Source organism: Artibeus jamaicensis, unplaced genomic scaffold, assembly GCF_021234435.1.
Source record: "Artibeus jamaicensis isolate MK-2021 breed Jamaican fruit bat unplaced genomic scaffold, CSHL_Jam_final scaffold_369, whole genome shotgun sequence".
NCBI lineage: Eukaryota > Metazoa > Chordata > Mammalia > Chiroptera > Phyllostomidae > Artibeus > Artibeus jamaicensis.
The window spans coordinates 8130295-8145949 of record NW_026522042.1 but is presented as its reverse complement, the minus strand read 5'-3'; the positions used below and the strand labels follow the sequence as shown (position 1 = coordinate 8145949).

The window sequence follows — 15655 nt, the reverse complement described above, 5'->3', positions numbered from 1 at the left end:
GCATCACGATGCCCTCTAAACAATTTATGCCCCACAAATAATCATACAATCAGAAGGATTTTGGAGGCACAATCATATGTAACAATAACTACAATAATAGGTTAACATTTGTTTTTAATATGGGAATGACAATTCATTAGTATTCATTATTATATATGTTACTTCAACTTCAAAAGAACCAAATTAGTGAAAAACTAGTTTTTACTATGGCAACTTACCTACCATGGCTTTGAACCCAGAACTTCTTTATCTCAAAGCCAATGATACTGAAGAAGAAAAAAAAAAAAAGACTGAGAGTCATACGGTTTCAGGTCCCGTTGGGCTAAGAAATACAGAGGTCAGGGGAGCAGGTCTGGGGCTCAGACAGTCCCAGTTGAAATTCTTGCCCCGCCATCCATCCCAGCGTGACCTGTAATTCACTCGGCCTCCCTGTACGGGGTGGAGTTATGATTCACAAGCAACAGAAAGTGAGTATGGTCAATTTAAGCAGGAAAGAAATGTATCAGAGAGACCACCAGCCACACAGAACCGATGGGGAAGCTGGCGGCACCACAGAGGTGTGCCTCAGCCGGCAGCCACCACTACTGCAGGAAGCCTCAGCACCACCGTCCCCAGAGGCCGTGCAGTCTGTTTTAAAATGACAATTTGCTCATCTGTAAAATGGACACATGACCATGTGGTACCTTCCTCAGAGCTCTGTTGTGAGGATTAGATAAAGAAGGCACATGTATAAAGCATTCAGTACTATGTCTCACACAGACTAAGCATTGGATACATTCCAGCTGGTCTTACTAATTGTGTCTTTGAGCAAGTCACATCCCTCTTTTTCGCCTGCCTTGTCATTACGGAAGATAGAGGATCCCAATCATACTGTATGAGTCCTAGGCTAACTGCTGAAACGAGCAGCCCCTCAAGTCTAAGTGGATTCTCTTCCACTTCATGAACATCAGTGGCATTGGAATGCAGGCATTCAGAGATCCAGTTACCTTCTGTCTAATGGGTCTTGCAATACACTGGGGCCTTGACTCTTACTGGCAGAAGAAGGCAGACAGAGAGAGCACCTCCGAGGGTTGGGGTCGTTGAAGGACCAGGCCTGGCAGTGACACACATCACTTCCACCTGGATTCCACTGGCTGGAACCCAGTCGCACCAGCTTCACATAACCACAGGAAGTATGAGAAATAGCACCCAGCTATGTGGTCAAGAAGAAATGGAGACAGGGCTTGGTGAAACATGGCGGTCTGCATCACACCTGCCCGACGCCCTCAGGAGGTTGCTAATAAGATCCTAGCGAGTGTGAAAATGCTGTGGAAAGTGATTAACAAGCTACAGATGGTGGCAGTGTGGTTGATTAAACCAGGGAGTCCACTGTATTTTCTGAAGTGCTAAAATACACAGCAATGCGGTGGGGGGAGGGTGCAGTCAGAAGAAACTGAAATATAATCAGAATGTTCATCATCCTGTAAAAGATCCCTCTGAACTCATAAGGCTTCATCTCTCCACCTGTACCTTCAGAAATGAGCAACATTTGGGTTGCAGATTAGACCCCCAGTCTGGGTACCTAAGATCCCCAGTCCTCGTGCATACGGGACGCAACCAATCGATGCTTCTCTCTCCCATGGATGTTTCTCTTTCTCCCCTCCTGTCACCCTAAAAGCAAAGAAAAAATGTCCTTGGGGAGGATTAGCAAATGAGCAATAATAAGTAAAGAATCCCTTTCTTTGCTCATTAGCTCAGTCCACAATGAGTGTGCAGTGGAAATATTTGTTTGGAGAAAAAAGGAGGAAAGAATAAAAGGGAAGGAAGCCATCACTTCAAAGAGTGCAATTGCCAGAGAAAGAGGCAGCCTGACGCCATCACTTGGTGGCAACCAACCTTCCCCGCCAAAACTTATCACCACATGGAGATGTCGGGGAGTTAATCACAGTACTGACATGTGTAACAACTCCATGCCCTGGACTCAGCATAAAATTCATGCTTAGAAAATGAAAATTATCAGGAGACCACACAGTCGACATGCACCACTAAAATGGGAGGGCAGTCATCAGAGCCACAGACACAATCACACACCTCTTTTCATGTCCAAGGTCAGCTGAATGGCATGCTTGCAATCCCCAGAACCAACTGGGTGAGCATATGCAAGGTGAAGGTGTCCAAGGCCACCGTGTCATTTGGACCAGAGAGATGCCTTGGTCACTAGGTTTTGAGTATCGCATGGCTGGCCTGTTGTGCAAGACAGAGAGCAGACCGTTTGCACAGGTGCTGCTCCCTGGATGTTTTCAGAGTTTTCGGAATGATCTAAGACACGGCCACCTTTGGTTTAGTAAAGGGTCCAGGCCAGATCTGGTTCGCCCAGCTAGCTGCCTTCCTCCCGGCAATGATCACCTTTCTTATCCCTTCCTCTGCCCCAACGACAATTCGACCTAGTCAAAGGGAGCGTGTTTTGGCCTCACCTTATGGTTTTCACTCAGAAGAGTGGCCAAACCATTAGCCAGGAGAGAGCAATCAAACTGGTAAGTCAGGCCATTCTTGGACGAGTTCAAGCCTTCAGAGAAGATTTCACGACAAATCTAAGGAACTGAACCAAGGTCTTCCAGTTCAGAGAAGTGGGGATTGATGTGGAAACTCCGGGGGGGGAGGAGGGATGGAAAGCAATGTTTAGAATAAAAGCTTCTTCATTGAAAATATACAAACAGTGACAGAATGTTTCCACATAATCGCAGCAATGCTTCATTCCCTTCTGCAATGAGTGCGCGGGAAATGGAACGGCACTGCCCCAGCTGCTCAGATGAAGGCTCGTTTCCCAAATCTTTCACCTCTGCTCCCGAAGGCTAAACTGAAGCTCTGAGAATCATGCACCAAAAGAGGATGAAGGTGAACCTCATTGCATTTTTTTCAGTCTTGTGTATCTTCATCTCCCTAAAGCTATTGTGGGGGAAAAAAATAAAGGGCTAAGAAGAAAAACACCTCCATCAGTAACAAGTGCAGTTTGTCAGTGGCATGCTAAAACCCATATATTCTACTCTCTCACGTAACTGTGTAATTATCTCAGCAGTGTGCCTCAATTTTTATACTTAATATACTCTATCATGATAAATGAACAAGTACCAGTCCTAATCGTTTACCATTTTAGGAACTTCAAATGGGAAAATAAAACTGTAAAGATATTTCTATTAGCAGAAGTTCCCACCTCCCCTTGGCCGACTTACTGACAACCGCCTGACAGGGTGTCGGTGACGCAATGTGGTTAGGGAAGAAGGGGGGTAGAAGGTGCGGTTTCCTTTTTCTAGAGTTGATTTGTTTTCAGCGTGACACGATCGGAGAATCCCCTCCTGAAAAGAGGCCCAGGCAACAGAAATGGGCCTACTGGTGGTGAGGAGAAGACCCTGAGAAATGGGCTGATCGCCAGCCTTCTTCGTACATTGCCTAACATGTGTTTTTGTTTCTGAATCCCCGACAGTCATGAGGAAATAGGGTAAACAAGAGAATGATGCTGTTTTAATTCGTACACACAATGCCTTACACAAGTCAGTGTGAGTCTGGGTAGCTAGTGTCCTGTCCTTGACACCTGAATGTCCTCTGTGTTTACCTTTCTCGTTTGTTACCGTGCCACTTGAGAATAACTGCAGAACCAGCTATATTCTTGGGTTTGTTCACTCATGAAATAACATTCAAAGCCTCAGTGCCTGCTTATTACATACAGAAAGCGAGTTTTTTGCCCTGTGAGGAAAGACAATATATTAAAATGTGTGTATAGGGCCCAAGGAAAGAGGTTCTTCTAGGGATTGAAGTTGTGTGAAGGCCCTCACGGTCTCACTTCATGGTTTTAAAAATTAGTGAAACTGTTTTAATAACACCATAAGTTTTCATAATCTTTTTTTTTCTTTTTTTTTAGTTCTGATTTTAGGAAATAGATTAGGAACTGAATAATGAGTATACAAAAAAAGTGTTCCCTCGGTAAAAGAAATCAAACGATGATTCAAAGAAAGAAGGTAGAGGAAATTGGCTTTTCCAAGAGTCACTCATGGAGCTACTGACGGGAGAATTCCTTTGCTCTCAGGAGTTTCAAATCCCTGTCTCACCCCGCATCAGCCTTTCAAAGGACTCACGGTGAAGGTGTCTAACGCGAATACTGAAGGGCAGAGGCCCCACGCTCAGCCTAACCGCTCCTACAAGGGCGGAGCTCCCGGGAGGAGGAGAAAGATCTGGCGGTTACACCGACCGCCTTCCCACGCTAACTCCCCCACGTGGTCCTTGCGGGCCACCTCTCCACAGCTGCAGGGCTCTGCCACCTGCGCCCGGAGAGGCTGCTGCCCCGTCCCCTTTTATCCCTGGGGCTGGCCTACGGAGCGAGGCCGACAGCCTGCGAACTGCCAACAAACCCCCGCTTGTGGTGAGAGGATGACTTCGGTTCTTCCCCGCCCAATCGGGGTACCCAGCCGCCATCCACCCACCCTGTCCGTCGTGCGCACACTGCTTCTAACCCGAGGCTCCCGCGCGCGCACACACACACACACCTCTGCCGCTCCAGGTGGGGTCCTAAAGCATTGGACCCCCTATCCCAGCAACCAGATGTTGCGACCCGCGTGTACAAGTGCGAGAAATAGCCCACTCGGGGCGGGGGCAGTGAGTAGGGACCCCGGTTTCAGAAGTGACTCCCAGGATGAGGAGTTCAAAAGGGAGAGGAGGACGCGTGCCGGCAGCGCACTGGGGCTTCCCAGCGTCTCGGGCCCCCGCAGCCACTCGGCCCCGAGCCCCGCCCGCCCCGGCCCCGCCACCCGGCGGCGCGGAGGAGGGCGCGCCCCGCCCCTGCCGCGGGGCGCCAATGGGCGCCCGGGCCGCGCGCCGAGTGTCCCCGCCTCCGCAGGGAAACTTGAAGCCAGAGAAAAGTTTGTACTAAGAGCGGCTGGAACGGCAGGAGCGGAGCTCGAAACCCGGCCGCCGGAGAGGAAGAAGATGAGCGGTCCCAGGTCAGAGCCTCGGGCCCAGTGGACGTCGAGCAGCCCCCAGGGATCCAGAGGCAGCCGCAGTGGCAGCCGCCAGCCCCGGTAGCCGCCCGCGCTGCCCAGGACTGCGGAGGAGCCTGCGCTAGTGGCGTCTCCGCCGAGTCCCCGAGGCTCGGTGCCACCTGCGCGCCTCCCCGCGCGCCTGAAGGCTGTCCGCCCGCGAACAGGACCAGCGGGCTCCACGAAGCTTGGATCCTCTTTGAAAGCACGGAAAAATAGGGGAGAAAAAAGAACCCCAAGAGCAGGCTTCCCCAGCCCATACCCGCTGCCCTTCCAGTTCCCCAAGTTTTTGAAAGCTGGCCACTCTGACCCCGGTTCCAGAAAATTGGCAGCCACCGCGACCTGGGTCCGAGAAGGCGAACACTCCACAAGCTCCCAGATACAGCGGGGCGAGACTGAGGGCGGGTTGGAAGCGTGTCCCGCACATCCGAGGCTTGACGCTGGGCGCTCACGCGGCTGCCACCGCAGGGGCCACTACAGGTGAGATGGGCTTGGGGACACTGGGCAGAGAGCAGTGGGTGGGCGCCCCTGGAGAGGAGCCAGGGAGGAGAAGGCGCGCTCTCCAAATTGTCTTTCATAACTTGTTTTCAGTGAGGGTATCATTGACTCAGAATCTGTCGGGAATTAGAGCGAGCCACTTTTCCCTTGAGATAGGTCTTGTTCGGTTTGGCAGCCAAGTGAAGTTGGGGTGAGGGCGGGGAGAAAGGCAGGATCAACTTATAAATATTAATGCGAGTTGAGTGGTGCTGCGGGCAGGACGTTACCCGGAGCTTGAAGCTCCGGGTAGCCGCAGCTGGCAAGTGGCTACAATCCCCAAAGTAGGATCGAACTGTTCCCCTCGTCTCATCAGCAGATTGTTTCTTGGGCGCGGGTGTGACGCTTTGCAAGTGGTATTTCGGCTCACAGAGCCTGTGTCTTTTTCCACCATCCTCAGACCCAGCCTCGCACTTCAAGGCCGCCTACCGCTGGCCATCACCATGTCCACCCCCGCGGCCAATGCGTCTGCCTTCTTGCTCACGAACAGCCCGAACAGCCCGGTGACCATCCCAGCGGTGATGTTCATCTTCGGGGTGGTGGGCAACCTGGTGGCCATCGTGGTGCTATGCAAATCGCGCAAGGAGCAGAAGGAGACGACCTTCTACACCTTGGTGTGCGGGCTGGCGGTCACCGACCTGCTGGGCACGTTGCTGGTGAGCCCAGTGACCATCGCCACCTACATGAAGGGCCAGTGGCCCGGCGGCCAGCCTCTGTGCGAGTACAGCACCTTCATCCTGCTCTTTTTCGGCCTGTCGGGCCTCAGCATCATCTGTGCCATGAGCATCGAGCGCTACCTGGCCATCAACCACGCCTACTTCTACAGCCACTACGTGGACAAGCGGCTGGCGGGCCTCACGCTCTTCGCGGTCTACGCGTCCAACGTGCTCTTCTGCGCGCTGCCCAACATGGGCCTGGGGAGCTCGCGGCTGCAGTACCCGGAGACCTGGTGCTTCATCGACTGGACCACCAACGTGACGGCGCACGCCGCCTTCTCCTACATGTACGCGGGCTTCAGCTCCTTCCTCATCCTCGCCACCGTGCTCTGCAACGTGCTGGTGTGCGGCGCGCTGCTCCGCATGCACCGCCAGTTCATGCGCCGCACCTCGCTGGGCACCGACCAGCACCACGCTGTCACCGCCGCGGTAGCCTTCGCCTCCACCGCCAGCCGGGGCCACCCGGCCACCGCCTCCCCCGCCCTGCCGCGCCTCAGCGACTTTCGCCGCCGCCGGAGCTTCCGCCGCATCGCGGGCGCCGAGATCCAGATGGTCATCTTACTCATCGCCACCTCCCTGGTGGTGCTCATCTGCTCCATCCCGCTCGTGGTGAGTGGCCGGGGCTGGGGTCCCATTCGGCCCACCCCTGCACCCACCTCCATCCTTTGCCTCCCGCTTCTGCCCCTCCCCCCACTTGCTTTGTTCCTTGGCGAGGTGTCTTTGGGTATCAGCTCCAGGTCGGGGCTGGGATCCCCACACTTTGCTTTCCACAGCAGGCTCAAGTTCCTTTCAGGACGCGTCCCAAACGTGACACGGTCGCAGGTGCTTCCCGAAGGCCTGATTTCCTTTCACTCCTGGGACAGCCCCTATCCCTTGCTGCCTGACATTGACCTTGAGCCTTCCGGAACCCCCGCCTCTCTGTCAGATGTGGAGAGGAAACCAACAGTGTGACAGCCCTGTGACCCACACTGTGAAGAGCAGAATCCCAAACATCAGGGGTGCTGGTCTCTGATGTACACTATTCCTTAGGGTGGTGGGGCTTGGGGTATTTTGATTTAGGTAGGGTTTGGGGGTAGATTCTGTAGAATTTTAGACCTAGAAGACTAATGCATATCTAGTCTAGTCTACCTCCCTCACTTTACATGGGAAGTGACCTGCGTAAAATAATCTAGCAGAACCCCACTGTGGAGCTGGATTCCCTGCTCGCTACCGTGCGGTACCCCAGAAGCACACCTCGGTGCACCTGTGGGCTATACTCCTGCACAGGGGCCACCTGGACTCAGGTTCCTTCACTCTCCATAGGCTCAGGAAAGCAAGGTTTCCCGGGGGCCCACTCCAGGCAGCCTGCCGGACCTGGGCTGTTGAATTTGCACCCGAACAACTGTGAGGTACAGTGCCATCCTAGAGATACCATGCGTTAGATGGTCGTCTTATTTACTGTCGGTCCCAACTCTGCAGCTGGTGATGAAACCCACACCTCTCTGCCTCCAAACCCTGCTCTTACAGCCTGTCTCCCTTCTAGAACACTTCTAACTCTGGCCTTTGGACGGTGTGTGTACTTGGGTACACTTGGCTTGTAGGACATCACCTTCCTGAAAATTGCCTCTGCATTAACTTTTAAAATGTTATAAGCAGAAAAGTTGAAAACCTGCCTAGTTCTCCTCTACTTTGCCTGTCGGTAAAATGGGATGCCCTGGGAGCCAATGGGCAGAGGCACATAACACTTTACCTAGAGTTTCCCTTACAAGTAACTACTTCGGAGTTTTCTCACCTCTCAAAACACTGCATTCCTGGAAATTCTAAGCTATGAACTCAAAAAGAGATGACTTCTCTTTCTTGTGCTTATTGGGAGGGAGCCAGAGAAAATAAGTGTGATGGGTTCCTATGCCTTTCTTTCCCTTATTAATTCTGCCCAGGGATGTTGAACATAAAGATATTATATCTCTGATAAAGGCAACTGTAAATGGAAGGAACTTGGAAGTGGCTGAGAGTCAGCATACAGTAGCTTCTTGCCGATTTGTAGAAACAGAACTAAATATAACTGGCCAGAGGGGCCTTTAAAGCACTCGAGGACCCAATGTAACTCAGAGAGTTAAGTCACACTTGAGCCACATGAATGCATTTTACCGTGTGTAACGGCAACTCAGAATAAAGTGGGGTTTTGGAAGTCACAATGCAGCCCTGCTGGAACTCCCTGCCTTGGCCTCTGCCTTGTGTTGTACAGAACCATTAATGACGGCGTGAGGGGCTGGTATTCACAGACCATCCACTTCAAGGAAGAGAGGGATTAGACTAGAAGGTCAGCAAGGTGCACGTACTTTTTAAACGTATTTTGGTTGGAGGTAAGCGTGTGGAGCTATTGATTACTTCCCATTCACGGGTGAACTGTTTTCTTCCAGCATCTAGAGAGACACAAAATGCTTAATTCATCCTGTGGGCTGAAGGGGCAGCCCTGGCTCGGTGGTGCGGGGCCAATTTTTACAAAGCCTCTGAAATTATTGGAGAAGCTGGAGGCAAGAAAGTACAGGAGCTGTGTTTGTGGTTTACAAATTCACCACCATCTAAGTAACAGATACTGTCCACTCTGTAGAAGGTCCTTAGTGGGTCGTAGGCATTAAGTAATTTTACCCTGAAAACCGAAACCGGCTCAGCTAAGAAGCAAACACACAGTGAGGTTTTGAATACCTCTGTAAGTGATATGCAATCAGACAAGTGATCATAGCTTCCGATTTTGGTCTTTAGATTTGGTTACCAAAATCTCATTTCAGAATCTCATTAATTAACAATTAATGACATACGATAATGATAGGCATTATTACTCCCCACCTACCCACCCCCAGTTCAGCAATTACTGAAAGAATTAAAAGGGAAACTCATCCACAGCTATAATCTTTTTTGGCTTCTACTTCCAACTTTCTTGTTTTTTCATGTTACTCATATTCATAGTGTAATTTAAGCTTAAAACTTTCTGAACTCTGACTTATAAATCAGTTGGCCGATCTTCAGATCCAAAAACACTGAGGAAGCATCTTTTTTCTTTAACTTGATCAGGTCAGGTTGGTTTGCTAATCCTGTTTAAGGAAAATCAAACCCTTTGGAGCATTTTAAAGGCTTGGAAAGGCTAGTAGAGCTAATACAGTTTACTTGGAATTTCAGAAAGCTGGACACAGTCACTGCAGAACAGCCAAGTTCTCGTCTCTTGGACACCAGCGAACAGGAAGCCCCAGGGGCTCTTCGAGAGCAGTTGATCTAGAGTTCAGGATAAAAAGCAAATATTACTTTGTTATCCAAATTATGTCTGCCTCATAAATAGAGCTCGGATTGGAAATGAGAAAAGTTGGGAGATTAGTTATGGGTCTAAGGAACTGTGCTGCTCTTGCAGGAGTTTCTAAAAGTGACTCATAATCACCTAACAGAAGGTGTGAGTACAATCTACAAAGCAACATTACGAGACGCGATTTAGTGGGAAGGTGCTTCTTGTCTACCAGTTTCTGTTTTTGTTTTGTAAGTACAGGAGACGCTGAAGAAATGAAAGAGTCTACACTTAAGAGAAATAAGAGGGATTGTATTCTCTAGAAATATGTAAGCAAGGCAGCCTCATAAGGTCCGGGGTTAAGTGCTGTAGCTTAGACCAGCGCTGGTGCCCACGCCTGCCAGTACTAGTGTTAAGATAACAGTGATTATCACATCTCCACCCCTCAGAACTAAATAGTCACACTACAGGATCTGGAAAGGTACCCCCCCCCCGCCTCCCACCCACGCGAGCACTGTGCATTCATTGTTTATTTGCTTCTTTTCTTTCTTCTTACTCTGAAGTAACCAATATTCATCTCTGTTAGGGGTAAAATGGCCAGTTTGATTAATCATCTGCCTGAAACTTAGGTCTTTAGGAAAAGAGCTTCCCCTGAGTGTTTTGGGCTGCGCACCGTAAACTGGTGGTCTGGGTAAAGCCCTCCCCAGCACTGATTAGCAAAGGTGCACCAGGGCAGGAGGCCTCGAAGATACATGTCTGTCCTGCGGGCAAAGTAGAAATGGGGTCCTCAGACTCCTGATGGGCTTTCGGATGGATGCAACCCACAGCTTTAGGTACAGGAGTGCCACAGATGTGGGTACCATTACAGCAGAACCTGAAGGATCGCATGCTTTTTCAAATATACTGAGCTGAGTTTTAAAATATAGCAACTCCTAAAAGCAGTTTTTTAAGCCATGACCCAGCACTGCAGATGCCTTTGTTGCACCTTGAAGACTGTGGAATAACATAAAAGTGTTTCCACATCTGGCATCTCATTGAAAAAGGCTGTAGGAAAAAATAGGGCTGGTCGGTATTTTCACTCTCTGTGCACCTCAGTTTCCTCAGCTGCAGGTGGAGAATTTCTATTATCGCGCACCTCCCTGGGCGGCTGCGGGTGAGCCCTAGTCTGATGCACTTTTTACCACACGTGGGTCCCTCCTTTGATGTGCTCGGAACGGAACAAGCAGACATGCATGCACAAATCCAGCCCCAGGGTCTTGTCACTTACTGAAAAGCATTTCTACCTGGACAGTCAATTACTAAAAATCAGTTCCATTGAGACTTCAGCATTCTTTTTCAATTAGACACTCCCTGCCGAGCGATTGTTCTTAAACAGGAAGTACGTGTTTTTGATACCGTGTCATTACTGTACCCGAAAGCTACCTCTGTGCTGTGGTTTTCACATTCTTGATATATTATTCCACGGCAACCAAGCAGCTACGTATGGGTCAGCAAAAGAGGGATGGCAGCCAACCAATACCTTATATGTTAGCCATTTTACTAAGCGCTTTCATAATTTCTACATAAGTTACAAGGAGCAGAGCCAGGATCTGAATAGTACAACCTGAATACAGGTTGTTTGAAGTTCGGGCATTTAACTCTACAGCAAACAGCCTCCTCCTACCTTTCTACCGTCACATCCTTTGTTAAAGTTCTCACATTTTCTCCTGCACCCTCACCTCTAGTCATCCTCAAGAAGTTGAGAATATTGTAAGGTAGGCAAGTATGAGCAGTAAACTACCTGTGCAAGTCCTCAGCTATTAAGGAAATAGACTCACTTTTAAAATTGCAAGAGACTATGCATGTTGTTTGTTTTCAGTGAAGATTTCATGGTGTTTTCCCCGCCCCCTGACTCGGAGGTTCCGTTTTTAGCAGCAGCACGCTCTCCGCTCTCACACTGCCGCTGAAAACTGCCTGGACGGGTTTGCCTGTGTAGCATTAGGGCCCCTTGGACAAGAAAGCAAGAGAAGTGCTGTCTTCGCCTACCCAGGTGACACTGCTGGGGTGTCCCCCAAAGAGGGACCTGTGGGGTATCCCTCTTTGGAAAGAGCAAGTCAAGTATCCTTTACAGGGAGGCAGAAATTGCTCTACTTTCTTAAATATTACAAAGTGCATGGAGCTTACTTTCATTTTTGCCTTTTTTTTGGACATCAAATGAATCTCCACTGAGAAGATGCTACAAAGCCTAACTACTCATCATCCTGATGATTTTCAAATAACTTAACCAACTTTTGAGAATTTTTTTTTACCTGAATTGGGGCTGTTGCTTTTTCTACTCATCTTTTTGCCACCCTGGGAACTCCCCATTGCTGAAATGGTAACAGGGACCAGGCCCGGAGCCTGGTGTTAATTGCACACCTCCCCTCCCCCACCCAACCCCACCCATTATGGAATTCTAAAATAGGGCTTTCTCAGTTTCCTGCCCTTATCTGCCTGAGAGCAGGGCATAAATTTCCCTTCATGAAGGTGGCGTGAATTTTCCTCCCTCCCCCCATTCCCCCCCAGGCCCAGGAAGAGAAGAATGAGCCTTATCACGAAGACAGAGCCAACACCAAGATGAGTGTGCTCAAACCTCACTTTACAATAATAATAATATAATAACAACTTATCTTCCACTAGCTCCCCCATGCATCCCTAGTTACTGCCCCACATTGACCTCCCTGGAAGCCCAAAGCCTCTCTTCTTTATTGAGAAGGGTGTACAAGGGTGTACGAGCTTTTTTTAGTTACTTTTTTGTGAACTCCCATGCATGTTAAAAATACTAATAAACTTGTATCCTTTACTCCTGTCAAAACAAGTAAGTAAATTGTATTAAATAGGGCTTCCTTTCACTTCCTTCTACAGTATTCAAAATTAATTACTGCTGTGGACAAACTAAGGCTCAAAAATTATTCTTTCCTTGCCTGTCATCATCTTGGATTATGAAACATTATTAGTGTTTTTACAATGCTCTGACTTTTCTTAAAAAAGGCCCTAAAATTTTTAAAATAAAATGCTAACCTTTAATACATTCCTTTAAATACCTACAAATTTCATTCCTTTTATATCCATTGTAACTGTCCAAAAATTCTCTTCCTTTCATTAGTAACCATGTTTTCTCTGAGGTAGTGGAGGGAGAAGTAACCGGCAACAAAACATCTAAAGGTTAAAATATCAGAAATGCCAAGTTCTGACTTAACCAAGATTCTGTTCTGAAGAGTCTTTGAAATGGCTGGGTGACATGTTCTTAGGAAGGTTCTTGGGAACCAGAAAGTCCCAAGTGGAGCAACACTGCCCCCTGGAGGCTGCAAGTCTCAAGTTCTAGTAAACCTTGCCACAGGTTTTTTTCCCAGAGCCTATGAACACACAGAAGAGAAGGCCTGGTTTAATCCCTCATTTCTTTTATCCTTAGGAACATAGTATGTGATGTGAGTAAAATAGAAACCTCATGCTTTTTATCAGTAATTCCATCTCCAGCAAAAAAAAAACAAACAAACTGTTAAACAGAAAGCAGGCCAGCTTGGTAAAACAGAAAGAGCAATGTGGGCGTCATCTGGAGACCAGGCCCACAACAGAGTGGGGGGGGGCCTTGGTCAGTTCCTCAAAGCCTCTAGGTCTCAGCGACATTTCCTGAGTGAGATAAACCCCTCAGTGTCCAGACACAGCAGAGAACCTCAGTAGAGGTGATGGTAGCAAGAAACCGGGATGCCTCACTTAAGCCATCCCTGGCCAGTGGGTCTGTGGGCGGGCCCAGGTGCCCCTCGACTTAAATAGCTCAAACGGCAACGGCGTGAGTCGTCATCCCGACTGCTGTGTCCAGAGGGCTCTGTGAGCTCTTGGCCACTCACCAGCTCCAATGCTATTCCAGGGACAAAGGCAGGATTCTGAGTGGAGTTTCAGGATGGAGTCAGTGAGCTGAGTTGTTGAGCAAAACCACGATTCACAAGCAGCGGGGAGGCACTGGAGTGGCTGAGCTGCATTCTAGAAACCGCCTCCCTGCTCTGGCTGGTGTAGCTCAGTGGACTGAGCCTGGGCTGTGAACTAGAAGGTCATCAGTTCCATTCCCGGTCAGGGCACACGCCTGGGTTGCGGGCCAGGTCCCCAGGTGGGGTCACATGAGAGGCAACCACACATTGATGTCTCTCTCCCTTTTTCTCCCTCCCTTCCCCTCTCTCTAAAAATAAATAAATAAGATCTTAAAAAAAGATTAACAAGTATTATAATGAAAGTATAGCTAACACTAGAAAGTTAAACATTATGAAAGATCCTGTTTTTTTAAAAAAATTAAAAAATAGGATGGACAGGGGAGCAATCGAACCTGAGCAATCGAACCATCAGTTTCATGGCTGATGCAACAAATCAGATGAGAAATGCAGGTAGAGGTAAAAGACTGGAACTGGATTTTTAAAGGAAGAGGAGTTTATTATGCCTGGGGAAAAGACACACAGGAAAAATGGAAACGTCACTGGTCATTCTGGATGACAGGACATTCAGATGTTGGCTGTTTCCACACTCTCTCTAGACACTGCAATAAGGGAATGTCTGGGCACTTCTGTGGTGACTGGATGGTTAGTTGACTTACAAAGTGAGTTTTATTTAAATATGTAAATGGCAGCCGGAATAGGGGGAATCAGTCTGTGGATGACTTCATTGGAATTACCAACCCTTAAAAGCACTCTCAGAAATGAAGTTAATACAGTGCTTCTTGGGGGAACTGTGGGCATATGTTCCCCATGCACACATCTTTGATCTGGGAAGGATGTCCACAAGATTGACACAAGAATATTTAAAGTTATGCGAACTCGAAGCATAAGTACAATTTCAGGTTGTGGTCCGAGGCTCACGCCGCTCTGTGGGGGGTGGGGGGCACTTATTACCAGAAAAGAGGGCAGTCACCTAACTCAACTGCTAAATCAAACAGCGCATACAGACGTGTTCCCAATGGATCTCTGATAAAATCTCACTGCGGGCCTGTCATTCCTGCAGGTGCGAGTGTTCGTCAACCAGTTGTATCAGCCAAAGTTAGTGCGAGAAATCAGCAAAAACCCGGATCTGCAGGCCATCCGGATCGCCGCGGTGAACCCCATCCTGGACCCCTGGATATACATCCTCCTGCGGAAGACGGTGCTCAGCAAAGCCATGGAGAAGATCAAGTGCCTCTTCTGCCGCATCGGAGGCTCCCGGCGCGACCTCCCGGGCCAGCACTGCTCCGACAGCCGCCGGGCCTCCTCCCCCGCGTCCGGCCACTCGCGTTCCTTCCTGTCCCGGGAGCTGCGGGACGTGAGCAGCACCTCGCAGACCCTCCTCTACCTGCCGGACCTCAGCGACCACGGCCTGGCCGGCGGCGGGAACCTGCTGCCCGGCGTGCCCAGCGCGAGCCTGCCCCCGGCCCGGGCGGACACCACCTCCCTGCGCACCTTGCGCGTCTCGGAGACCTCGGACTCCTCGCAGGGGCAGGACTCGGAGAGCCTGCTGGTGGACGAGGCGGCGGGCAGCGCGGCGCCCAAGTGCAGCGGCCTGCAAGTCCCGTTTCCCAAGGAAACGCCGAACTTATCGGAGAAGTGCATATAGTAGCGAAGGACAGCACTGCTGCGCGGTTTCTGGAAGCTTCTAAAACCCTGTGCAACGGACACACAGTGAAGAGTTGAGCTGTGCGCAGAAGGGCTATTGTTGTCCCGCGACTCGCGGGAGGGACGTCTGGTTTCTGAGCGCTTTACAATCACGTTGATTCGCGCGTCTCCTGTGGCATGAAGCGCATCATCGGTGGCCACCTCCCCGGGGTGGATTTCGGTCACCACTTGATCTCGGAGATCTGCCCTTTGTTTTCTACTTGACAGGAAGCTGGTGGAAGTCTCGCTGTGTTCAGAGAACCAGGCGCTTTCTTCATACCTGACCCGCAGCCCGCAGCAGCCGGCCAGGGTGGGAGGCCTTCAGTCCGGTGACTGTGAGAACTACCTTAGGGATGATTTCGGTGTCTCACTAAAGTATGAAATGTGAATTTTATTGTTGTAAATATGACTTGAGGTATTTAAAGTATTTTCTTCTCTGTGAGAAGGTTTATTGTTAATACAAGGTATAATAAGAGTATGGTAACCCTCTATTCCCAGTATGACTAGCTGAAGTTATAG

The 15655-nt window shown here is 49.5% G+C and overlaps 1 protein-coding gene across 1 annotated transcript; it reads left to right on the top strand.

Moving 5' to 3' along the window:
* Positions 1-5052: 5052 nt before the first annotated feature.
* PTGER4 (prostaglandin E receptor 4) lies at positions 5053-15187 on the top strand. Its single transcript, XM_037138530.2, has 3 exons — positions 5053-5486; positions 5941-6865; positions 14514-15187. Exons 2-3 carry the CDS (start codon positions 5984-5986, stop codon positions 15096-15098), a joined length of 1467 nt encoding a protein of 488 aa, XP_036994425.2. The 5' UTR covers positions 5053-5486; positions 5941-5983; the 3' UTR covers positions 15099-15187.
* Positions 15188-15655: the final 468 nt, after the last annotated feature.